The sequence below is a fragment of the Oryx dammah genome, unplaced genomic scaffold, assembly GCF_014754425.2.
Source record: "Oryx dammah isolate SB20612 unplaced genomic scaffold, SCBI_Odam_1.1 HiC_scaffold_5, whole genome shotgun sequence".
Classification (NCBI taxonomy): domain Eukaryota; kingdom Metazoa; phylum Chordata; class Mammalia; order Artiodactyla; family Bovidae; genus Oryx; species Oryx dammah.
This window is the reverse complement of record NW_024070189.1, coordinates 92,255,680-92,280,859: the sequence shown is the minus strand read 5'-3', so window position 1 is coordinate 92,280,859 and position 25,180 is coordinate 92,255,680. Positions and strand designations below refer to the sequence as shown.

The 25,180-nt window shown below is 57.7% G+C and overlaps 1 protein-coding gene across 1 annotated transcript; it reads right to left on the bottom strand.

The window, feature by feature from the left end:
- Nucleotides 1-1,663: 1,663 nt before the first annotated feature.
- On the bottom strand, nucleotides 1,664-23,261 carry ADAMTS10 (ADAM metallopeptidase with thrombospondin type 1 motif 10). The gene is made up of 25 exons (XM_040241480.1): nucleotides 21,283-23,261; nucleotides 19,689-19,875; nucleotides 19,130-19,476; nucleotides 18,359-18,515; nucleotides 16,841-17,058; nucleotides 15,322-15,405; nucleotides 15,066-15,211; nucleotides 14,614-14,657; nucleotides 14,357-14,462; nucleotides 14,121-14,267; nucleotides 13,810-13,951; nucleotides 9,462-9,569; nucleotides 8,969-9,114; nucleotides 8,812-8,875; nucleotides 8,017-8,119; nucleotides 7,667-7,800; nucleotides 7,447-7,570; nucleotides 6,435-6,515; nucleotides 6,185-6,348; nucleotides 5,942-6,068; nucleotides 5,715-5,844; nucleotides 5,200-5,404; nucleotides 4,779-4,955; nucleotides 4,525-4,684; nucleotides 1,664-2,499 (listed from the first exon to the last, which is right to left on the bottom strand). Exons 2-25 carry the CDS (start codon nucleotides 19,774-19,776, stop codon nucleotides 2,390-2,392), a joined length of 3,312 nt encoding a protein of 1,103 aa, XP_040097414.1. The 5' UTR covers nucleotides 19,777-19,875; nucleotides 21,283-23,261; the 3' UTR covers nucleotides 1,664-2,389.
- Between the last annotated feature and the right edge of the window lie 1,919 nt (nucleotides 23,262-25,180).

The window sequence follows — 25,180 nt, the reverse complement described above, 5'->3', positions numbered from 1 at the left end:
AGACCTACTTGAGATGTGTATCTGCTCTGGGCATCCCGGGGCAAACTCTCACTTCCGAAGCTGCCTCCGCTGGTCCTTCTTCCAGGAAGAGACCTTGGAAATCAGGTGCGTTTCTGCAGGGAGAGAGCAGTGGAAGTGGAGGGTCCCGAAGTGGAGGGTCCCGAGAGCCAGGGGCATTTGGAAGGTCCCAGACTTTGGATGTTATGTCTAGAATTAATGACTGCTCCCCCCGCCCGCCCCGCCGCCCCAGCTCTCTTCATTTTCTCATCCTAAAACGGCGGCGGTGGGGCTGGGGATCCTGCCGAGGGCGCCTGGCGCGCACGTTAAGTATTATTTGCTCGGTCGTGTCTGACTCTTTGTGACCCCATGGACTGTAGCCCGCCAGGCTTCTCTGTCCATGGGATTTCCCAGGCAAGAATACTGGAGTGGGTTGCCATGCCCGCCTCCAGGGGATCTTCCCAACGCAGGGATCGAACCCGGGTCTCCAGCATTGCTGTCAGATTCTTGACCGTCTGAGCCACCAGGGAAGCACATGACATCCATCAAATGTTGGCCCATCTCTTGATGTTTGGGAGACCAGTAGGGCGTGTGCTGGTTTCCTTCTGACATTTGAGGAAATGGCAGTTCCGAGAGGCTGTCGTCTGCCACCCAGTGGGGAAGTGGCGGAGGCAGAAACCTACCCTGGGAGAGCCTGCCAGGAAGGCCTGCACACGCGGGTATCCCCGCGCTCCAGGCGACACACCGCATCCTGCGCGGAGACTGGAGTGCCGCGGCGCCTCCTAGTGGCCACATCTGGGGAGCAGCCCGTTTCTCAACCGACGGGCTTGGTGCCTGCAAACCTCAGCAATGTCTCCAGGGCACTAGAAGTGAAGTCAGGACGACACCCCCGCCCCCTACCTTGTTGAGGGCGTCAGGGGAAGCTTCTGGGAGGAGACGACTGTTTTTGCTGAGACTGCGAAGTGAGCTGGAGTTAACCAGGTGAAGGAGGAAGGGGAGGGTACACCTGGCAGAGGAAAACAGCTCTAGCAAAGGCCCTAAGATGGAAAGATTGGTGGGGACTCTGAAATTTCAGGAGTCCAGGGCTGCTGGAGATAGCAGAGTGACAGGGAGTGTGATGGCTGGGGTAACGGGTGCCAGATTGCGTTGCTTTGGGAGTCTCTGTGAGAAGCTGTATTAAAAAAAAAAAAAAGATTATTTTAGGTTCTGTTGGGTCTTCCTTGGTGCACCCTGCTTCCTCTAGTTGCGGCGAGTGGGGGCTACTCTTCCTTACTGTGTGTGGGCTCATCATTGCGGTAGCTTCTCTTGCAGAGTGTGGGGCTGGTCAGCTTCTGTAGTTGCAGCACGCAGACTCTAGCCTGGGCTCAGGAATTGTGGTGCGCGGGGTTAGTTGGCCCACGGGCATGTGGAATCTTCCTGGACCAGGGATCTAACCTGTGTCTGCTGCATCGGCAGGCGGATGCTCAACCACTGGACCACCAAGGAAGTACAAGAAGCAACTGTATTTTTGACCTAAAGGTACTGGGCTCTAGTCTGTGTTGGTACAAGTCCCCTTTGGGCTGTTGGGGCCGACCTGTGAGGGGGTGTGGCCGCTTCCAGGGTGGGGGGATAGCTGAATGGGACCCCCCCACACACACACACACACACACAGAGCCAGGCACGGAAATCTACACAAGACAGAACTTTATTGATGGAGGGCTTCCTGGTGAGGGGGTGTGTGGGCCCCAGGGCAGGGCCTCTAGCACCATCATGGGGGTAGCCTGGATGACGGGGTCCCCCTGGGGCAGGCAAGGCAGAGAACGGGGTGGGTCTTCCCAGCTCTGCCTCCCCCCACTAGCTGGTCTGGTCGGGGGCAGGGTGTCAGGGAGGTGGTGCTAATTCCCTCCCCCATAGCGGACATAGATTTCCACCCCCCCAGCTCAGAGTGGAGGGGCAGGGCAGTGCTGGGGAGGGCAGGGCACCGGCTGACCCCCTCCCCACCCCCACTCTTCACAGTACATATTCCGATCAAAGGCGGGTGTTGTGTAAGGGGCTCCCTAAAGGTGGGTGGCAAGAGTTCTAGGGAGAGCAACTGTTCCCAACTCAAGCTCACCCTGGCGGGGGGGGCGGGGGCGGGGGGGGGGGGGGCGGTTCTCTCTGTGAACTGGGAGGTGCGCAGAGGAGGGGCTGTGGGCGTGGCCAGCCCCTCTCCATTCCCTCACCGCCCCCCTCAACCCCCGCCCCTAGTCAGGAGCCCTGCAGGAGTTCCCAATAAATAACTTCCAGCTCCATCTCACCATTCACTCCCAGTTCCTGCCCCCTCGGGCTCCTTCAGGCTGGTCAGCTGCAGGCCTGGTTCCCCCCACCCCCAGCCCGCGCACATCCAGGGCTCGCTCCGAAGGCCGAGCGTCCTCTAGCGGCCCTGGCAGGTTTTGCAGCACATCTGGCGGAAGTAGGCTCTGCTGCAGAACTGAAATTTCAGCACCAGGGGGCAGTAGGCGACCTTGTTCACATCCTTGCACTCTGAAAGGGGCGGGAGAAGAGGAAGGGGAGGGGAATCTGGTCTCAGCGCCTCCCCCCTCCCCCAGTGCGACCAATGGCTGCACACCGCTTCCTAGCTTCTCTGTGCCTTGGCTTCTCAGCTCTAAAAGTGGGGCTTCTAACAGTAACCATGTCACTAGGCTCTTTGGAGAATTTTGAAAGAGGGTGAAGGTCTTGGGCTTGGACACCGTGTTAAAATCACGAGAAAAGTGTTCCTTTTCCAATTACCCGTTTGGCGTATATAACCCTTGCTCATTTCCCTTTGTCACACACTGGGGACCTTGAACTCCAGTGTGGTTCTTCCTCTCAGGGTATATATGTGTATTCTGTGTTCAAGGGTAGCTGACAGTCTGTTCCTGACAACGGACTAGGGTTCCCACTTAGCAGTCACTGGTGTATGACAGAGCCTGGGCTAATAAAGGGCTTCACGTGGATTTAGTCTCTCTCCTTAAGGTGGTACGGAGAAGGCACTGGTGACCCACTTCAGTACTCTCGCCTGGAAAATCCCATGGACCGAGGAGCCTGGTAGGCTGCAGTCCACGGGGTCGCTAAGAGTCAGACACGACTGAGCGACTTCACTTTTCACTTTTATGCATTGGGGAAGGAAATGGCAACCCACTCCAGTGTTCTTGCCTGGAGAATCACAGGGATGGAGGAGCCTGGTGGGCTGCCATCTATGGGGTCGCACAGAGTTGGACACGACTGAGGCGACTTAGCAGCAGCAGCAGCTTAAGCTGGTATTACCTCCAGTGAATATATTAACACATACCACCACTCCTCCGCCTCTTGACAATAAGAAAAACAAGACAGAGATGGAAGATGAATCCAGGCAGTTTGGTCCCAGTGCCTGGAGTAAGTAACCTATAGCGCTCTATGAAATATACATTTACTTAGGTAGAAAGAGATGGGTATATTTAGAGCAGTGGTTTCCAAGGGAGGCGGTTTTGTCTCCCAGGGGATGTTTGGAGATGTCTGGAAGCATTTTTTGGTTTTCACCAATGAGAGGAGGGGTACCATTGGCATCTAGCAGGGTCAGGGATGCTGAACCATTGACAATGCACAGGGCAGCCCCCAAGACAAGGAACCATCTGGCCCCAAACATCAATAGTGCCTGAGGCTGAGAAACTGATTGAAAGATAACATCAGGCAGATAATGTAGCAGACCCCTTTCATGGATCACAGCCTTGTCATGGTGAAGGGGTTTGCATAACAATGAAGTTATGAGCTATGCTGTGCAGAGCCACCCAAGACAGACAGGTCATAGTGAAGAGTTATGACAAAACGTGGTCCATTAGAGGAGGAAATGGCAACCCACTCCAGTATTCTTGCTGTGAGAACCCCATGAACAATTTGAAAAGGCAAAAAGAGGACACGGGAAATGAGCCCCCTGCCCCAGATCATAAGGTATTCAATATGCTACTGGGGAAGTGAAAGGGTTAGTCGCTGTCTTATCCAACTCTTTGTGACCCTGTGGACTGTAGCCTGCCAGGCTCCTCTGTCCATGGAGTTTTCTAGGCAAGAATACTGGAGTAGGTTGCCATTGCCTTCTCCAGGGGATCTTCTCCACCCAGGGATCGAACCTGGGTTTGCTGCATTGCAGGCGGATTCTCTGCTAGTCTGAACCACAAGAGAAGCTCACATTGGGGAAGAGTGGAGGGCAGTTTTTCCATGGGGTCGCAAAGAGTCAGACACAACTTAGTGAGTGAACAACTGCAAATGTCATAGGTGGAGATGAACAGGGAGGATTAGACTCAAGGAGGTGGTTGAAGGAATGACCTGAGTTTGGGCCCCCAGAAAAATCAGGTTCCTACAACGCCTGGCACACAGTGGTACCCAATACATGTAGGCAGGCAGGAGATGATGAAAGATGGTCTGGAGGTGACAGAGAAAGGGATGTCAGTGTTTGGAGGCACTCTAGGGACAAGGTCAGGACCCTCAGCTCTCCTGTCTATGGCATCCTCTGGACAGGGCCCTCCCAGTGCCCCTCGGCCCCCCAGCCCCACAAACCTTCCAAGCCGTCCCCCGGGGGCGCGCTGTCACACTTGGCCTCGCACTGCTGTGTGGCGGGTGGCCGCAGGGCCTCGGCACACTCGCGCGAGGGCTGCCCGGTGTGGCTGGAACAGCGCACGGGGCGCTGCTGCTGCCCGAAGCCGCACTGCGCAGAGCACTGTGGGGAGTCGCCGATGAGCGTAAGCCCGGCACCGCCGCCCGCCCTGTCGCCCCTACCCTGGGTCCCCGCTCGGCAGGGTGCACGCGCCTACCTCGCCCCACTCGCCAGCCACCCAGCGGGCCGGAGGGCAGCGGCGCAGGTTGCAGCGCATGGTGGCTGGTGGCTTGGCCGCGGGCTGGCAATGCGCGGGGGGCAGCGTGGCGCGGTGATCTGCACTCTTACAGAGGACCACGCGGTGGCGGAGGCCCGGCCCGCAGCTGGGGGTGCACTGCAGTTGGGAGGGGGCGTTTCATGCTCAGTGGGCGCCCTGCTCCCCACTTGAACAAGGATGCTGATTCAGTGGGAACGGAGGACGGTATAGTCAACTTTGGACCAATCACGGGGGGCCCACTAGGGCCAGCGGGAGTGGGGAGGCGCCTGGTGGGGCGGCGCCCGACGTGGGGCCACCCCAGCCCCTCCGTGTTCTGCCTAGGGAGTAGTGGGTGGGTTGCGGGCGGGAAGCGGCGGCTGACCTCTGACCAGTCGAGGGCGGCCCACTCCGGAGGGCAGGCAGGGCCGTGGCAGGCTTCCAGTACTGGGGGGCGCGGCTGCGGGCAAGCGCTGTCGTCCAGCGCCTTCTCCTCGGCCGCCGACACGCGGCGCTGGCACACGACGGAGCGGCTACGCACGCCTGCATCACAACTGCGGCTGCAGCGCGACCAGTTCCCTACCACCCAGCTGTGGGGGGAGGGGCGGTCTGAGACAGGAGGCAGGGCAGCACCCTGACCTCCGGGCACTGGCAGGTCCTCCTGGCTGACAACCGGCATCCTATGGAAACTGGCACCCGAATGCCTGCTGCGCCCGCCACCCCACACACCAAACTCAGAACATCTTTACTCTGGACCCGCCCTGGGGGCAGGGAGCAAATCAGGGAGCACCGCTGCTCTGAGTCTGACTCTGGGACACCCCTGTCTGCACCTTAGGGAGCCTTGACTCCTCTGATCCCAGGAGCTTGTCGCCCAGGCCCTGCAACCCCGCCGGCACTCACTCAGGTGGGCAGGGCTCCGTGTTGCAGGCACGCTGCCTCTTGGGCAGCTTGCTGTGGGCGCTGCAGTGGTGGGGGGCCACGGCGGAGCTGTCCAGCTGATTTCGGCACTCTACAGCCTGCACCTGGCTGCCTGGGGGCGGGTGACAGGCCCGCTCAGCCCTGCCTGGCCCAGAAGGTCAGCCTGGTGACCAGAACCTGCCCCATCCCATCCCACTCCTGGGTCTCACCGCCTGCACACTGGGCTGAGCACTTGGTCCAGGGTGCGTAGTGCCAGGAATAGGGAGGCAGTGCATCACGGGCAATGGGTGCATTGAAGCGGTAGCGGAGGGCAGGCAGTTCAGTTTGGGTCAGTACCTGGGGTCGCAGCGGTGGGGGATGGGGGGGCGGGGGAGAATTAAATAGAAGCCAAGTTTGAGGTCCCAAAAGGATGCTAACGTCTTCCTGCACCATGCTCCCAGCCCTGCCGTTACCATGACGATGAGAGATGCATTAATGGGTCCCAGGGCTTCTAGGCTCTGGGTCTGATCCGGCCCTTGTCGGAGCTGAAAGGTGGTTCCGGCCAGGGGCAGGCGGTGGGGCTGGGGGGTCCCAGGCAGCCCCTCCAGCAGCAGGGACTCCTGGTCTCCCTTCAGGGCTGGGGGAATAGCAGAGAGGTCAGAACTCCAGCCACAGTGATACCCCCGCTAACCCTCAGTCCTCATTCCCCCACCTCTGGCTCACCTAGGTGACTGAGGGAAAGGTTCAAGTCCTGGATGAAAATGTGGACGGAGCCTTTGGGGATCCAGACGACTTCCTCATACCCTGGACGGGGAGTTCAGGTGTCACAGGCTTGGTCTGTCCCTGTACCTGCCTGCCCACCCCACCCCCCACTCCTGGTCCCTGATGACAGCAGTTAACCATTACTGTGCTAAGCGCTGACAGAGAGGCCCACTGTGTCTCTGGCTCTGTGAAGTAGACATGTCATCATACCCACTTTACAGATGACAAAGCTGAGGCTCAAAGAGATGAAACAGCTTGCCCAGGCTTTATAGATAGAAAGTGGTTCAGCTGGGATTTGAACTCCAACTTTCTTACCTCTCAAACCACTAAAATGGTCCAACCCACCCCCACCCTAAGACAAGCAGCAGGAAGGGGGTACCATGGGGTTCCTGAGCCACATACGGTGACTTGATGGTTTTAGCAGTCAGAGTCAGGTTGCAGTGGGCTCCATCACTTACGACCTGGATGATATTGGGCCCCTGTGGACCCTCTATCCTTGCCCACTTGCATCCCCCATGCATACTAGTTTTCCTGCCTGGACCCCCACATGGTACCCTGGAAGCCACACTTGGCCTTCAGTGCCTGTTTGGGCCCTAAACACTTTCCCACTCTCACCGCCCCCGAAACACTCCCTGGGGTCTCCTTCCTTCAGCCCAAGGCTGGAAGCCCTCGAGTTCACCACACCCTGCAGCTACCTTGCCCCTAGTAAGCTTTGTGGTCTAGCACAGACAGCCCGTCAGGCCCCCTGGAGAGTCGTGCTTCTGGCTCCTCTGGACGGCGTGAGACCCTCCCATGGGGCGTGGGAGGGATTTAGGTGCCCACCTCCAGGATGCTTTCAGTGTGAAGGTTTAGGCACCAGAGCCCAAGCTAGCTCCTGACTGTGACCTGGGGCACTACTCCTCAATCTTTTGGGGTGAGCTGTGCCCCCAGCTGCCAAATGGGGGAGTGTGGGAGGGAAGCTGGGGTCTCTCACCAGTCCCAAGCAAGGCTGGGCTGAAGACCCCCTCAATGGTCTCGCAGGCACTCCCGTCACCCCCGCACACTCGGCACTTGTCCTCTCGTAGGTCGGAGCCCAGGACACGGTCGCAACCTACATGCTGGGGAGGGCAGTGGTGGTGCAGGGGGAGTCAGGGAGCCGCCTCCCACCTCCAGCCACCCGCCTCCCCTGCCCTCTGTCTGGGAGTCCCCTCCACCTTGCACTCGCCGCTGACACAAATGTCCACTGTGTCCGGGCGGCAGGGAGTCCCGTCCACCACAGCTGCAGCCCTCTCCGTGTAGAAGTTGAAGCCTTCTGCTAGGCATGTGAGAGAGCAGGCCTTCACGCCCCCTGGGGGGCACAGCCCCATTAGACCAAAGGCCAGACCCCAGACCCAACGAGGATAGGCAGGCTGCACAGAGGAAGTGGGGGTCCCCACTGTTTAGTTCAGGCACTCATGGGCACTCTGGTTCCTTGGGAGAGGGGCTGCTCAAAACAAAACCCACGATCCTGCCTCCACCTGCAGCTGCCCCCTCCACCTCACGACATTCTCAGTGCCCCGCTCACCTCCCCGGTAAGTCTTCCATGTGTAGAATTTTCCACGAAAGGGGACGCTGTCAAATTCAGAGCACTGCATTTCCCTGAAGTCCTGGGAGCCTGGGGGACAGTCCTGGGGGCACCAGAAGGAAGAAGTCAGGAGGCCAGGTATGGAGTGTGGGGGGATGTAGTTAGGGCAGAGGCCCCAGGGCTGGAGAACTCATGCTCTGAGACTGGAGGCAGGGAAGCCAGGGAGGAGGCCCAAGGGACAGGTGCCTCTGCAATGGGAGTAGGTAACTCATTCGAGTTTGTGGGCAAGCTAAGAATGACACCTGGGTTTCTGGTTTCAGACCATGGAGTCTTTCTTGAGAGAGCGGGCCTAGAAAGGAGTCAAGCACACTCTTCATGAGTGTGTGGGACTTGTGGCTGGGAGTTTTGGACAAGAGACAGTGGTCCCTGGTCAGAAAGGAATGCAGTGAAAACTTGGCCACTGAATTGGCAAGGAGCACAGGGTAAGCTTTGGGGCAGGGGTGGGGCTTTGGTGGGGAGCAGAATTGGGCAGTAAAGGAAGGGGCCCGTTGTGGCTGGAGAGGGTTATCAGGGCCAAGCAGTTATTTCCAGGTGGGAGACGCATCTATTGCAAATGTGTGAGCTGGAAGGAGCTGGGACCCAGGACAGGTGTAGGGAGGGCCCGGAAAGGAGTGGGTGGCCGCTGCAGGTTCCAAAGGAGATGGTGGCCACCCGGTCAGAGCTCATTAGAAACTGACTTATGCCTTTCTTTCCTCGTGTCAGAGGGACACAGCTTGAGGTCCTGGGGGTACTCGCCTCGGTGTTGCAGGAGCGGTGCCTCCGTCTCTCGCCCAGGCAGTACTTGCCCCCGATGGTCGGCCTGGAAGCGGGGGCGGACAGGAGAGAAATGGGGCATGGGGAATAGGGGGCAGGGGCTGCCAGCCTCTCCTGGCAGAAGGGCCTGAGGGCTGACCTGGGGCTGTCGCAGTGTCGGCTGGAGGAGGACACGCCGCCGCCGCACGTCCGGCTGCAGTCACCCCACGGGGTCCACGGGCCCCAGGCACCGTCCACGCCCTCTGGCCGCGACCCGAAGGGGACGCAGACCCGCTTGTAGCACCACTGCGGGCGGGATGATGAGGCGGGGGTGAGTCGGACTCTGCAGTCTCGAGGCCTTGGCGAGCATTCCCACACCCTCCCCAGCCCCACAGCCGGAGCTCTAAGCCCTCCGGGGAAGGGGCGAAAGGGGAACGATGGAGGTGGGGTCCGTAGACCCGGATAGTACAGGGTAACATGGGGGCGTGGCCTAAGCACAGTTCCCAGCAGTGGGCGGAGGTAGTATTGAGCCAAGCATGCAGGGCGTAGCCTGGGAGGGGTGTGGCCTCGGAAGGGGGCGGGACCTGCAGGCAGTGGGCGTGGCCAAAGCCGATGGAGGGCCCCGGCGGTGGCCCAGGCCGGTCGAGGCTCACCCCCTTGTCGATGGTGTGTGTTTGGCACAACGTGCCCTCGGCGGCCGGGATGCTGTTGGTGATGCACCGGTTGCTCTTGCTCAGACACCACAACTCGCTGCAGACCTCCTGCGGGCCAAGGTGCCCGCTCAGGCTCGGACCCTCCCTCCCACCTTCCTTGGGAGAACCCAGGAGACCCGCTCAGTGGGTTTCCAGCCTTCCTTTCCTGGGTTTCTTTTTGCAACCACTGGCAGGGTATAGGAAGGGACCTCTTCTCGGGCTATAAGCAGCACTTATCAAACACCTAGTGAAAGTGAAAGTCGCTCAGTCGGGTCGACTCTTCACGACCCTATGGACTATACATACAGTCCATGGAATTCTCCAGGCCAGAATATTGGAGTGGGTAGCCTTTCCCTTCTCCAGAGGATCTTCTCAACCCAGGGATCAAACCCAGGTCTCCCTCATTGCAGGCAGATTATTTACCAGCTGAGCTACACGGGAAGTCCTATCAAACACCTAGGAGACCCTCAAACTCCCTTAGACACTATATTCCCCATTTTACTGTGGGAAAACCAAGGATCAGAGAGATAGGGTCACTTGCTAGAGGTCAGATAGCTACTAAGGAGGCAATCTGGATTCTATCCCAGAACTTTAATCGATCGCTGGGTCTACGATCTAATCCCTCTGTAGTTCAGCCCCTTCTTTAGAAGCTAAGTCCTGTCCCACCCTTGCGACCCCATGGATTGTAGCCCAAGCCCATGGATTGGGCTTCCCAGATGGCACTAGTGGTAAAAACCCTGGCTGCCAATGCAGGTTAGATGTGAGAGACACAGGATCGATCCCTGGGTTGGTAAGATCCCCTGGAGGAGGGCATGGCAATCCACTCCAGTATTCTTGCCTGGAGAATCCCATGGGCAGAGGAGCCTGGCAGGCTGCAGTCCACAGGTTCACAAATAGTTGGACACAACTGAAGTGACTTAGCACGCAGGCCCTTCTATCCATGGGATTTCTGGACAAGAATACTGGAGTGGGTTGCCATTTCTTTCCCCAGGGGATCTTCTCGATAGTTCAACTCCTGGCACTTCCCATTCTGGAAACTTGGGACCAGCTGAGGAATAAGGAGGAAGGATGCTGGATTTCTTTTTAGAGTGGGCAAAGCAGCCCACCTCAAGAGCTGTGGTTCTGAAAACTCCAGGCTTGATGATGGCTCAGGTCAAGGGCCCTGCCTCTAACTTTTTATTCCCCCAGCAGGTGGTTCTTATTGTTTCCCCAACCTAAACTGGGGAAGCTCCGCAAAGTTTTAATCTATGAAAGGTTGAGAGGGGATAAGGCCAGGCTGGGTCTGTGTGGAAAGCTGCTCTAGTTTTCCCAGTGAAAAATCAGCCCATCTTCTTCCTGAGTCTTACTTGCAACCACTCTGGTTGCAACCTCAGCAACCCACTCTGGTACTCTTGCCTGAAAAATCCCATGGACAGAGGAGCCTGGTGGGCTACAGTCCAAAGGGTCACAAAGAGTTGGACATGACTGAGCGACTAAACACACAACACAAAGACTCTGGCAGCAGGTCCTGTCCATGGCAGGAAGCTGGATCAGTCCCAGGGAGCCATTCTGACCTTTTAGGCCCAGGTTAATTAATATCCCTGGACAAGCCTTACTGGGTTCAGGTATGACCTTCTAGCCTACATCCTGTTCATTTCCCAAAGTCTTGCCTCTGAGACGTGGAAATCCTTCTTGCCTCATTTTACAGTCACATGTAATCTTCTCTTTGAACCTGATCCTCCCAAGCTTTGAAGATTTGGGATTGGACCCATCAATGGCTGTAGGAAGGGACGTTTCCTGTGTCAGCCTCTGAGAGACAACTGCACACCTATGAGAAGCTTACAAGGTGGTCCTCAAACTTGCTCCCTCAGAGGATACTTCTCATCTAAAGACTCAGCCTGGGGCTTCTCTGGTGGCTCAGTGGTAAAGAATCTGCCTGCCAATGCAGAAGTCATGGGTTCGATCCCTAGTCTGGGAAGATCCAACATGCCTTGGGACAACTAAGCCAGTGCGCCCCAACTATTGTTCCCGGGAGCTGCAACTTCTGAGCCCGTGTGCAGCAATCACTGAAGCCCATTCACCCTAGAGCCTGTGCTCTACAACAAGAGAAGCTCCTTCAGTGAGAATCCTGGGCACTGCAACAAAGAATAGCTCCTGCTCGCTGCAACTACAGAAAACCCCGCACAGCAATGAAGACCCAGCACAGCCAAAAAATAAATAATTAAATAAAATTACTAAAAAACAAAACAAAACAAAACAAAACCCAAAACACCTCTTGGGTTATATTCTCCTGGCCATTTGTTAGGATATGACAGATCCCACTTCTGACACCTCTCAAGAGAAATGCCTAGTCCAGCCCTGCTCATCCTCTTTTCCACAAGGAGGTGCCATGGTAAGAAATGAGTCCTGGGTCTCATTTAACTCTGGGAGACTTTAACTCCCCCACCAATTTGTAACACATTCCCTCCTCTGGGCCTTGCCTGTAAGATGGGCCTTGCCTACATATGGCTGAGAGGCACGGGACGACAGACTCAATACGCAAGGGCTTGCACAAACACCTTGTTACGGAGTAATAAAGGCCACAACTACCTCCAGACCATGCCTCAGGCCCAGCTCTTTACACGTATTAACTGAGTTATATGTAGTCAGTTATTTATCCCTTTGCCAGGAGGGCCCAGAAGATGTTCCTTGGAAAAATAAAAGGAAAAGTCTGTTCAACATACAACCAGCAATGGTCCATGCTTGATAATCTGGCACTTCCTCCACCTCCCTACCTCATTATAAAATTTGGATTCAGAAAAAAAGCTTGACTTAAACCCCAGCTCCGCCATGTTCTCTAACTGTGACTTTGGGTAAGGCATTCTCCCTATTCCTCAGTGCCTCCCCCTGCAATGTGTGGCTGTTAGGATTGTCAGGAGTTTAACTGAGATGAGAGGTATGGCATGCTGGACCTGTAGTGGGCATTCAGTAAGTGTCTGCCACCACTGTCACAGTTAGGACACCTGGGACATAGCAGAGGCTCAAGTGGCTTCTGAATTCTTTAGGAATTCACTAGAGGGAGCCAAGTTGGGTAGACTTAGGTGGCAAGAGTGGGTTAAATATAAATGGATCAAGGGGCTTCCCTGGTGGTACAGTGGTTGAGAATCTGCCTGCCAGTGCAGGAGACATGGGTTTGATCTCTGGTCCGGGAAGATCCCATGTGGCAGCTAAACCCATGTGCAACAACTACTGAGCCACCATTCTAGAGCCTGGGAACCACAGCTACTGAAGCCCAGGAGCCTAGAGCCTGTGCTCAGCAACGAGAGAAGCCACTGGAACCAAAAGCTCACACACTGCACCGAAGAGTAGCCCCCGTGTTCTGCAACTAGAGAAAGCTTGCACGCGGCAACAAAGATCTTGCACGGCCAACAATAACTAAATAAGTAAATAAACTAAATCTTTAAAAAGATTTAATGGATTGAGGGTTTCTTTCCCTGTCTTGCACTAGAATAAAGTGAGGCCTTTTAACACCTCCCTGCTCCCTGTTTTGAGCTGACATGGTCTCAGCTTGGACATTCAAACTGATCTTTTCGAGTCTTAAAGATGTGAAGGGCTGTGGCTGGGCTATTTGGGGTGAGGCTGTAACGAGTTGGGGAGCATGTTTAGGGAATTGGGGAAGCGGGGCAGGGGAGGGGCAGGCCCTAGATGAGCCGGGGGTCCCTGGTGGCTGAACAGGGAAGCCAGTGGGCACCAGTTTCCTGGAAGGAGCTGGGAGGGCACCCCCAGCTTGCTTCTCTTTGGGTGGATGGGGCTTCAGGAGCTGAGCCTAAGCCTCAAGAAAGAGTGGGGCGTGATCAGGAGGCTCAGAGCTTGTCCAGCTAAGGACTGGGGCCAAGAGATCTTGTGAACCAGTCAGCGGAGGATGCAGGGAATGAAGACAGGGTGTCCCTGGAAGCCTCTGTCCCATTTTTTTGCCAAGTGGGGAAGATGGTTCATCCCCTGGGAAACTATTTCCACCAAGTCTGGATGTTTGGTTAAAAATGGCCCTGTTAGGGATCTTGGGACTTTGGTCCTGCTGCAACAGAAGGGGTACCCCCCAGGTTCTCCCTAGCTCAGCCCCCAAAACAGGGGTCTGGAGAAACAAGGGGATCCCATTCTTGTCCTTGAGCACTGAGATTGCGTGTGACATTTGTATAACCCTCCCATCCATCTCTGTCCCCGAACCCGCCACTGAGGCTCACATCCCTTCCCAGCTCTCCCATTCCCACCCCCTGTCCCCACCCCACCCCTGACCCTGGTGGTGGCAGGCCCCCTCCCCTCCCAGGAAGGAAAGCAGGAAGGCTCTCTCTACCCCGTATTTACACTGACGCGATTTGACTCCATGCTGGAAGCGGCACTGCTCATCTGCGTCGTAGGCCTGGCCAGGGGCCACAGTTGGGTACACAAAGTCTTGTCTGGGGGGCCGGTTGTTCAGGCAGAGCCCCAGGCCCGAGCTGTGGAGGGAAGAGCGCAGCTGTCACACTGGAGGGCTGCAGGCCAAGCACACAGGGGCCCCTGGGGAGCATCCCTGAGCATATCACCCTCCTCAGAGGCAGCCCCTCTCCCCCAAACATGAGTGTGAGACCCTGGGCAGGGCGGGCAGGCAGGCGGGCAGATCCTCACTCCAGAAAGCTGGTGATGTAGTCACGGCTGCAGGAGGACCACGCGAATGGGTTGGTCTTCACGGTGATGTGAGCCGCCATGAGCTTCGCTGGGTCCTGGCCACGGGCCCCGCAGCTGTTGCCCACGCCGTCGTGGTTCATGCCAAACCTGGGGACGGGGCAGCGAGCAGCTCCACCAGGTGGTGGGCGCCACTCCCCACTCCTCCTGCCCGCCGCCTCCCGTGAGCCCGGCCTCACGTGTGTCCGATCTCGTGGGCGATGGTGAACGCCGTGGCCAGGCCGATATCTTCGTTAATGCTACAGCTTCTCTCTCGCTCGCACATGCCGCCCACAGGGGCCAGGCCTGGGGAATGGGCGTGGGGGTGGGGTGGGGCTGGGGGCTCAGGGCTGTGTCTGTCGGCTCTGTCCACTCTGCCAGGTCCCCACCCCCACCGGGCCAGGGTCACCCAGCCCACTGCCTTCAGAGGTGCCTGAAACCCAGGGGACCCGGGTACCTAGTGTGCCGCACGGTTTGTTCTTGTAGATGCAGATGTCATAGCTGTGGGAGGAGACGAGGGAGTCAGGAGGCTGGGCTGCCTCCCTAAGGGCCGCCCTCCCCCACACCCGGCCCCTCTCACGGTTGAGTCCTGCCCCTGAACTGAAACCTCATGCTCTTCTCCCAGCCAGCCTTGGAGATGCTGGGGTGCATGAGTGGCTGACTGAACAAAGGACAGAGTGAAGGCTGCGTCAGTGCCCAGAGAGACCCCCACCTGCCTCCCCACATTCTCAGCCTCCCAGCAGCCCCTCCCCTTCCCTGGCTCCCCGACAGGGCGACTGGACAGTCCTGGTCTCTCCCATCTCCCAGCAGAAGTGACCTCTGCTTGGACCTGGGCAGTCCCCAGGACCATTCGCTCCTCCCCCAGCGCCCCCCCCAGAAGGGCCCCCCGGAGCCTTCCTCGCCCCTCACCGCGTGATGAGCACTGCCGTGTCATGGTTGGCCACGCCGTTCTCCGGAATGGCATTGCCATGGCCGCTGCGGTTCACGATGGACTTCTGCCACTTACAAAAGCTGTCCAGGGACTTCCCGGCGTGGTGGGTAATCTCCAGGGTGGGCTGAGGATGGACAGAGTGAGGTACGCAGGTACCAGCCACCCAGGGGGCAACGCAGGCAGTGCTGAGTTCTGTGGTGGTGGAAGGTGGCGGAACCTCCCCCTCCCCCGCACCTGGTCCTCCGTGAGCAGGATGAGGCGTGTGACCAGGATATTAACGATGTTTCCCAGACTCGAGTCCTGGAAAAGTTTGGCAACCTGACCTCCAAGAAACAAGAGAGACCGAGTCTTAAGAGGGGCCCAGAATAGGAAACAAAAAGAGAAACGAGGACAACAGCTTGTATCGATCAAGCGCCTACTGTGTGCTGGGGCTCAGGCTATGCCTGCCGCCCAGGTCTTCACAGGAGCAGGTATTAGCATTCCCATTTTACAGGTAAGCCACCCGATGCTCAGAGAGGTCAGGACGCACAGCTGGTGGGTGCTGAAAGTGGAACCCCAGTCTGGCTAAGCCTGCCTGCTAGTGTTTGCCTTTTCGACTCAAGCCCCCAGCTCAGCCTGTCGGCTTGTCCTCCATCCTCAATGCCCGCCCAACAGCTGCCTCTGCCCAGAGGAGGCCTGAAAGATGTGCACATCTGGCCTCATTCCATACTGTCTGAAGGCACCAATTTGAGCATCACCACTGGAAAGTGGATGTGTGGAGGCTGGAAGCTCTGGAGACAGTGGTCAGAGAGAAGGAGGGAGTGGTCAGAGGGGAGGTGGATGATGGAGGCCACTCTGTGCAATGACCTGAAGCCCTGAGCCATCACCATCCCGTGTGGAAACTCCCCAGAAACCCTGGCAGGTTTGAGGAAACTTGGAAGCCCAAGGAAGGGAGGCAGAGCCTGGGCAGAAAACAGTGGGGTTAGGCATGATATTATGTCTACATAATAGGTCATCTGTCTGTGCTAAACTTTCTCTCTTCCCTTTTTGCTTCAGTGGAACAACAGCATCACTCATCAAACCCTGACTACGTGCCAAGCTGTCTAGCTGTCTTCCCTCCCACCATAGTTTTGTGACAGGTACTATTATAATCCCATTTTACAGAGGCAGGAACTGAGGCTCAGAAAGGTCCAGAGTCTTGATCAAGATCCAAGATGGGTGCCGACTCTGAGTGTGAGTCAGCCAGCTCGCCTTGTATGAATTTACAGGAAGGTGCTCGGGTGAGCCTTGCATGCAGAGAGATGCACGCCCATAAATGTACTGCTAACCTCAACAAGTACCTGCAAGCTGCCTGTTTAATTTTATACAACAAACAATTATAGGGTAAGTACTATGAGTTAGGTGCATCTGTGAGCATTTTAGCAATTCACTGCATCCACGTAGCCTTATGAAGTTGGTACAATTATTAAACCCATTTTACAGGTGGGTAAACCAAGGCAGAGAGGCAAAGTAGCTTGCCCAAGGGCACACAGTCCAAGATTGGCAAAGCTGAGATTTAAGGCCAGGTTGGCTAGCTCCTGAGTTCATGCTCCCAACTACTGTGCTAGGCTACTTGTCATTAACAGGCTTTTTTTCTGACTCACCCTGTCCCCTTCCCATTCTGTTTCACTGGCATTTGATCAGTGATGGGGGGATGGTGACAGCCCTTTTCCTGACTCTGGAGGTGGGCTCCACATTTTTGGGGGTCCATGTCCAGGGAGGGGGAGGCACTTACAATGTTCATGATGGCCAGCACGTACTGTTCCACGTCCCGGCGCCCGTGGTAGGCCACCATCATCTTGTCAGCCACCACCAAGGTCTCCACGTATCGCTCTCGGCTGACGGAGCGCTTCAGGCCTGGCTGGCCACGCTCTGTTTCATTCCCGAGGGGCCGGGCAGGTGGCGGTTTCAGGGTGCGCAGCCACCACGGCCGCCCCTTCCATGGTTTCTCATCTGGATGGGCAATTTCTCGTCATTCTGCTGCTTGCTCTAGCTGTCCAAGTCCCTGTCTGACGGTTCATCTGGCTGTCAAACACCTCATTCTTTTGCTCTTGGTTCTACAATGGTGAGTCTGCCCCACTGCCAAACTCATTGGTCGAACAGCCACCCCAGCATCCCACGACAGCCAACAAGACCATGCAGCTTTCTGACAATTCTACTGCCCAAATAGAGGTGTGTAGCAGCCTGCTCTACTGCCAGAACTGTGTGCTGGGACAGCTCCCTGGCCTTCTGACTGGGCAACTTTTTACTCACCCTGCAGCCCAACTGTCTGGCTGTAGAATAATTCCCCTGCCTGACAGTCTTTTCTGACCAGCTGTCTCACTGGTCATCCAACTGTGACACCACTTTTCTGTTAGTACAACCCACTGTGGTTGTGTGTCTGCCACGATATGCTACTTTGAGACTCAGATATGCAACTAAAAACATTCCAGTGGTTCTGTATTTTCACTGGACAGAGATGATTTTTTTTAGCTCTATGACTATCCTGGTGAATCTTTATTGTCCAGCTGGCTCCCCCAGAGGTTCAAGACAGTAAAGAATCTGCCCACAATGTGGGAGACTTGGGTTCAATCTCTGGTTCCGGAAGATCCCCTGGAAAAGGGAATGGCTACATACTCCAGTATTCTTGGGGCTTCCCTGGTAACACAGATGGTAAAGAATCTGCCTGCAATGTAGAAGACCTGGGTTCGATCCCTGGGTCGGGAAGATTCCCCTGGAGATGGGAAAGGCTACCCACTCCAGTATTCTTGCCTGGAGAATTCCACGGACTGAGCAGCTTGGCAGGCTATAGTCCATGGGGTTGCAATGAGCTGGACATGACTGAGCAACTAATACTTTACTTTCTTTCCCATCCCCTAAATATCTGATGTTATAACTGTCCCCCTGCACATCTGGTTGTAAATCTGATCTTCCAAACGGTGGTTAAGTTCTCCTGACATTTTCCAATGTGCAACTTCTCCAGTATCTGCTACAACTATCCCGCTGCTTAACTGTCTGATCAGATGATAATCCCACAGATGGATGGTTTTACAGCACCTGGCTGGCTATCTGGCTGCCTTTCTCACTCACTGTTGGGCCATTCGACTCTGGAAGTGACAGTTGGGCTGTCCCGCTGCCTACTGCCCTGCTGACCATCTGCATTGCTCCCTGCATGCAGCTGACCTTCCAGGTGGAGGGACGCCGGCATGCACCTCTATCTTGACGCACAGGTATTGTGCAGGACCTCTGCCCAGCCCCAGACAGACAGCTGTACCTCTCACTCCACAGGCTGTGTCCAGGTGAGGGTGACGCAGAGAGGAACGCTTATATACCACGTGGGGGCCACTCTCTTCCGGTCCCCGGTGCCCCTTGGGCCCCCCTTGCAAGGGCTCGATTAAGTATTCTTCTTCATCTGCCACAATCAGGCCGTGCTGGGGGTTGGGAAAATGGGATAGAAGGTTTGGTCAGGTTCCGGTTTCCAGGACCCCTGGGGCCCTATCTCTGTCATTATGATTTCATTCCTTCTATTTTACTTGCTTTACATTGCTACTGCCTTTTTAGTTTCTTCAGATGGGTGTTCAGCTCATTAATTTTCAGCCTGACCTAAGGCTACACATTTTCTTCTAAGTACTGCTTTAGCTGCATCTTAAAATAGCTAATCCTCTTGGTTGGCTCAAAATGTTTCAACAACTCTCACTGAGGGGGACTTCCCTGGTGGTCCAGTAGCTAAAACCCTGCGTTTCCAAGGCAGGGGACCCTGGTTTGATCCCTGATCAGGAAACTAGATCCCACGTGGAACAACTAAGAGTTTACATGCTGCCACTAGAGATCCAGCATGCATGATGAAGACTAAAGAAACTGTGTGCTGCAACTAAGACCTGGCACAGCTGAATAAAGACAGAAAGGAAGAAAGAGAGGGAAAAAAAAAATTGGAATTAAAAAAAAAACCCCTGTCACTGTGATTCCTTCTGTGACCCATATAAGTGTTTTCTTAACTCCCAAGCTTGTAGGCGTTCCGCCCTATCTCCCAGAACCCTCCACTCACCAGGCCCCCGCAGGTGCTGATGGCCACGTGGGAGCTGCTGGCCTGGCCCTGCAGGTGGCCCGCGTAGAGGCAGTGGGGCCGGGCGGCCCTCTGCCAGGCCAGGCCTTCTCGAGTCCAGTACTCCACGGACACGTGCCCCGCCAGGAGGCGAGGGCTGTGGGTCAGGTTTAGCAGGAAGTGGGTGCTGGGTGCGGCCACCTTGTAGAAGAGATGGGACTCTGCTTGAGGTCCCGTGCCCCGACGCTGCCTCCGGGGGGCCGGAGGTGAGAAGGCCAGCAGCGCCCCGTTGTGATCCACTCGGGTGGGGAAGGCGATCTCATAGCTGTCTAGACTGGACAGGAACTCATCTATGGGTGAGGGTCAGAGGCCTGGGGTCGGCCCCGGGAAGGAGCCCTGTGTCCTGCCTGCTTGGCTGCAGGGTGAGTGAGGCTGGCTTCAGTGGCCCCTGAATCTGGGTCACTGGCGGCAAGACTCTGGCCTCACTGACCCCAGGGCCTCCCCACCCCCCATGATCCCCGTTCAGTTCCCACCGCCACCCCCCACCCTGGGTTGGGCCTACCTTGAGACCGGAAGGCGTGTGTGACCTCGAATGCGAGGCCCAGCCCCAGGGCGAGGGCCCAGTGGAGGATCTGGCAGGCGGGAGCCATAGAGGCGACGTGTCCACATGTCTCTCCCCAGCCCCGGCTGCTGGCAGCCCACGCAGCGCTGCCTTCCCTGTTCACAGCCTGGGCAGCATCACCGGGCTCCTGGGAGGCGAAAGGGTGGGGAGCTAGGTTGGGGAGGGGCCTGGCCCTACTGCCGGCTGGAGCAGTGCCAAGGTCCCTTGCCAGGTGGACAAGGGCACCTGTAGCCAACCCTCTCCCCACTCCAGGTTTGAAGACTGAACGCATCTCTAGCTCAGTAAACTCCCTCCCTTTCCCCCCACGCCCCCAGCATCCCCCTCATCATCTTAGGACAGCCGAGGATCTTGACTCCACGAGCACCTACTATGTGCTGGCTACTGGCCAAGCACATTCATCTCCACGATAACCCTTAGGATTCATTCATCAGGTGGTGACTGTACATAATATAGGCTTCCCTGGTGGCTCAGGCGGTAAAGAATCTGCCTGCAATGCAGGAGACACAGGTTCAATCCTGGGTTGGGAAGATCCCCTGGAGAAGGGCATGGCAGCCCACTTCAGTATTCTTGCCTGGGGAATCTCATGGACAGCGGAGCCTGGTGGGGTACAGTCCATGGATAATGTGAATACAGTCCCTGCCCTACTCCCCCCTCAACCCATGGGACTCAGTCTCCCAGGAGCAAGATGACAGACCAGTAAATGAAGAGACACATGATTCAGATCAGGGCATGCTCTTTATGAGAAATAACCGAGAGGCTTGGAAGTGGAAGTGGGAGGATGAAGAGACAGGAGAGGGTGTGCCAGGTGGAGGAGCAGCAGGGGCAAAGGTCCCAGGGGCAGGGAGGAGCTTGGTGCGGACCCACGACCCTGAGGGCCAGCTCAGGAGGACCACAAGGGGAGAGGGGACTGGCCTGGGACACGTGAAGGTTGGTCAGCGTGCATTTTCAACCCAGAGATGACCCAAGGCCAGTGCGTGAGTGCCCCTCCCACCTTGGGTGAGGGGTCCTGCCTTGGGAGTCTCTGCCACGGGTAGCACCACTCACCCGCCCCTGCATCCTGGTCTCTGTTCCCGTGACCTCTCCTCCACCCTACCCTAGCCTGGCCCTTAGTCCCGCTTCCTCTCATTTCCGATTCTTCCTCGAAGCTCCAGGCCTGCGGGGCAGGTCTGTTTCTCCAGCATCTACCCTGGGCCAGCCTGCCACAGACACCGCTCTGGGCCACCGCCCGTGCCAAGCCCTCCACCCCCTCCTGTCTCCGCCCTCCTCCTCCTCCTCTGTGCAATTTCCCCCTTAATCACACACTGTCTTGTTTTCTTTGCAGCCTGGCCAAGTCTGAGAGTTGATCCCCAAACAGGGCAGTTCAGCTCCTGAGGGATGAAGCCAGATAGATGCTGACTTAGAAGCTGACCTCTCCCTCTCTTCTGATTAGAGCCCCCCAACCCAGTGATGGGGAGCTCACTCTCAGCCTTTGTGTTGCTCTTTTCAGACAGGCTGATGTTTACCCCAGGGGTTTCTTTTCCCCCCTCTTGTTTACCTTATGGGGGCTTCAGTTGGTGGCGCGGTGTCGAATCCTTGTGTGCGGGTCCCTCTGGGCCTCAGTGCCTCTTCTGGGAGCCTGGACAGGGTGGGAAGGGGCAGTGAGGAGAGCGGAGCTGGGGCTGCAGTTCAGGGGTCACTGAGGACACCTTCTCCCCAGCCCTGGTCAACCTCCTTTTGGCTTTCATCCTCCCTTGGTTCCTAACCCTCGTTCCCCAAAAGTTCCCTCCTCCCCCACTTCTGTCCCCTTCTCCCACCTCACCCCCATCTCCTCTCCTACTCCATCCCTGACTAGCTCTGGGATTCAAGCCCTCCCTGTGTGTGGGTCCCCTGAGCCCCTTCCTGCCTTAACCACCTTGCCATGTCCAGGTGGAAGCATTCTCACTGCAAATGAGGCTGGAGCCACTTGGCCTCCCCCCAGTCCTGTCTCTCCCCTCCTCCTCCTCCTAGCACTGCTAGGCCTGGTACAGTCCTCATCTCGTTCCTCTGAAGCTGGGCCCCTCTCCCCAACAACCTCACCGGCCTCCGGTGCTTCCAGCTCAAGGGGGTGTAGTGGAGAGGGTAGAGGACCCAGCACAGGTGATGGGTGGGGTGGGGTGTGGGGTGGGAGGAACCTGGAGGAGGGTACAGGTATGAAGTGTCTACCAGGGGGAGGCCAGCATCTGCAATAGGGGGACAGCCTGTGGGGGGCATGAACAGATTGGCTGCTCCGGAGCAGGGAAAAGAGGAGGCCTGGGGACAGGTAGAGGATTCCTGATCCTGATCCTCTAGGGGTGGGGGCAACAGGAGGTCAGCAGGGGGTCTCCCCCAGCCTGCATCTGGGGGATGATCACTTGTCTGCGACTGAGTGACTTTGTGTGTGGTGTCTGCCCATGTGACCCTGCGCGGCTGCAGGAGTGTGTTTGTGTGTGTGTGTGTGTGTGTACCCAGGCCTGGCCTTCCCCCCAGCTCCTCCTTCTGGAAGGCAGGAGGGAGGTGGCCGGCGTGGGGGAGGGTGCCAGCTCGCTGGAGGCTGGGGGAGGAAATGCCGGACGGAAACCGCCTCTACGGAGACTCCATCCCATCCTGGGGATCCTGGGGGGACCCCCGCTGCTCTACGCCCAGACTCCAGGGCCGAGCTGGGGGCCAGGGCCACAGAGCCTCCTAGTGAGGCCAAGGCCGAGATGGAGGCTGCCCCGGGGCAGAGGCCAGGCAGGAGTCCCTGCCTGGAGAGGAGAGCAGACAAAGGCCCAGCCCGGGAGGAGGCCGGCACCCAGGCACCCGGTGGGTATGCAGCCAGCCACTAATTAAAGGCCCTGAGCCTCTGGCTGGAGACACCAGAGACAGACCTCCGAGGCCCCAGTCACCAACTCAGGGGAAGTGGGCGGCGCCCCTCCCACACCCAGACACACACACACACTGCCAATGACACACACACACACATACAGAGACTTGAGGGTGATCGTACCTGTGCAGCAGGAGGACCAACCACCAGACACCCCAGACCTACAAGACACCCCTACTCAGTACACACTCACACATCCCAACACCCGAGACACAACCACACACTCCCCAGATCTATGTGCATACACACTCATTCACACACACACCCCACAGACAGACACACACCCGGGCCTACGTGCACAGACACGTACACACTCAGAACCGACCAGGAACACACTCACACAGTCCTGCAAACCTTGAGACCCACCAGATGTATGTACCCACAGGCATTTACACACTCCTTACACCCTGACACACACAGGGAGACACGCCGGCAGATGTGTGCAAATACACATTCATCGGGACACTTACCCAGGAGACACTGAACTCCGTGCACACATTGGCTTACACTCACACTTCCGCAGACACACAACACCCACATCACACATTACACCCAAGTTCAAACACAGCCAGACATTCAGATTTTCACGTAGGCACACAGGCGCGGACACACGGCATTTATACAGACGTGGATATTCACATCCACTCACACACACACACGCACACACGGAGCAAACAAACCCAGACAGGGGCTCCCAGGACCTCAGGGGCGCGCTGCGTGTCGCACACGCTCAGGGACATCACACACCGCTGCGGCCCCCACGGCCCGACGTCCCCCGTCCCGCGGCCCAGGGCCACCCCCGGGCTGCGACGCGGACGCACAGGGTCGCCCGCAGCCCCCCGGCCCGCCGCGCCCCGCCCGCTCCGTTACCCGCGGCCGGCCGCCCGCCCGGGCCTCCGCCTGCTGTCCCGCCGCGGTCTCGCCGGCCCGCGCGCAGGAAGGGAGGGAGCGAGCGCGGCGGCGTGGCCGGGGGAGGGGGCGCGGGGACGGCACTTCCTGAGCCGCCTGCCAGGGTTATAAAAAACCCCCAAACCGCGCGCCGCCAGGACCCCGCCCGCCGCCGCCCGGCCTGGGCCGCGGGCTGGACCCGAGCCAGGGCCCCGGGAGCTCGGGCGGCCCCGCCCGGACCGGCGCCCCGCCGAGAGGGGGGGCGGCGGGGGAAGGGTGGGGGAAGGGTGGGGGAAGGGGGGGTTGACACGGTGGGGGCGGGGACAGTGGGCCGGGGCTGCGAGCGGAGTGGGGCGGAGGAGTGGGGGAGGGGAGGAAGACTAGGGTCTGGGTATCGGGAGGGAGGGAGAATTGGGTAGGGGTAAGGGAAACGGGGAAAGGGGAGCAGCGGGCTGGTGGGGGAGGGGAGATGGAAGGGAAAGAGGCGGGGCAAGGGGGAGGAGGCAAAATCGGGTGGGGGGATCAGAGGCAGGGAAGGGGGAGCAGCGAGGGGAAGGGGAGGGCCCACTCCCTCGCTAGCATCCACAGCGTCCACAACAGCTGTTATTTATTGAAGGCTCCTCCTCGCTCAAGCAAGCATTTATTGGGCGCCTCCCGTGTGCCAGGCACAGTGCCCAGGGAGGCTGGATCCATCTCAACCTGCTCCCACCCTCCCAGCTCTCCCCTCTGGGAGTTTGACCAGCCCTAAGCCTGGGCGTGGCCTGACTGGGCCCATTTCACAGAAGAGGAAACTGAGGGCAGACAGTGGGGGGAGAGTGAAGGCTCTCTGAGAGGAGGGGTCCTATGGGTTTTGGATACCCCTGGGTCAGTGTGCCATAGATGAGCTAATGCATGAACAGGGGTGACCTGGAAGGTCAGAGCAAGGTTGGGATTCAAACCCTACGTGGCGGGCTCCCCCTCAGGCTTCTGGGCGCCCGTCCAGGAGGCTGAAGCTCCCGGACAGGACGAGGCGGTGACCCCTAGACCTCACCATTCCAGGTATTTTCCAGGCCTGGCCCCCAGGGAGCTTTGCAGAGGCTGGGCTGGCCTTGCCTTTGGCCTCCTCAGCTTCCTCATCCCTGGGTGGCTGAGGGGGCCGGTAGTAGCCTTTACAGGGCCGCTGGGGGAGGGTTTCTCTCCATAGTAAGCTTGTTTTGGCCTTGAACTTGGAATGGCATATCAGGGCCCCTGCATACAGTAGGTGCTCTGTAAATACCACAGTCTTCTTGGAGCTCCCACCAAGTTGACCTTCCACCTCCATCCCATCCTGTCCCCCCACCCCCACCCACCCTGCCAGAGGGGAGGGGCAGCCCATCCTCCTGTTTGCTACCCACTCGCGGCAGGGAGCAGCAAGTCTAAATGAGCCCTCTTTGCCTCTGCCAGCCTGACCCTCTGTTCCCCTCGTGGGCCTGTTGGGAGCTCGCCCTGAGCTGCCTTCTGTTTACCTCTTTCTCCATCCGAGGTGGAGGGTGGCTGCCTTTGTTTTCTGTTTGCCCTGATGCTTCTAGCTCCTCCTTTCAGCCCAGTCTGGTCCAGCCACAGGCCCTTAGTCTGCTGATGGGTGGCCACCAGACAGCACTGAGAATTTCTGAGCTGCTTTCAGCCGGGAGAGCTCCCAGGCTCAGCCACTTACTAGCTGTAAAAC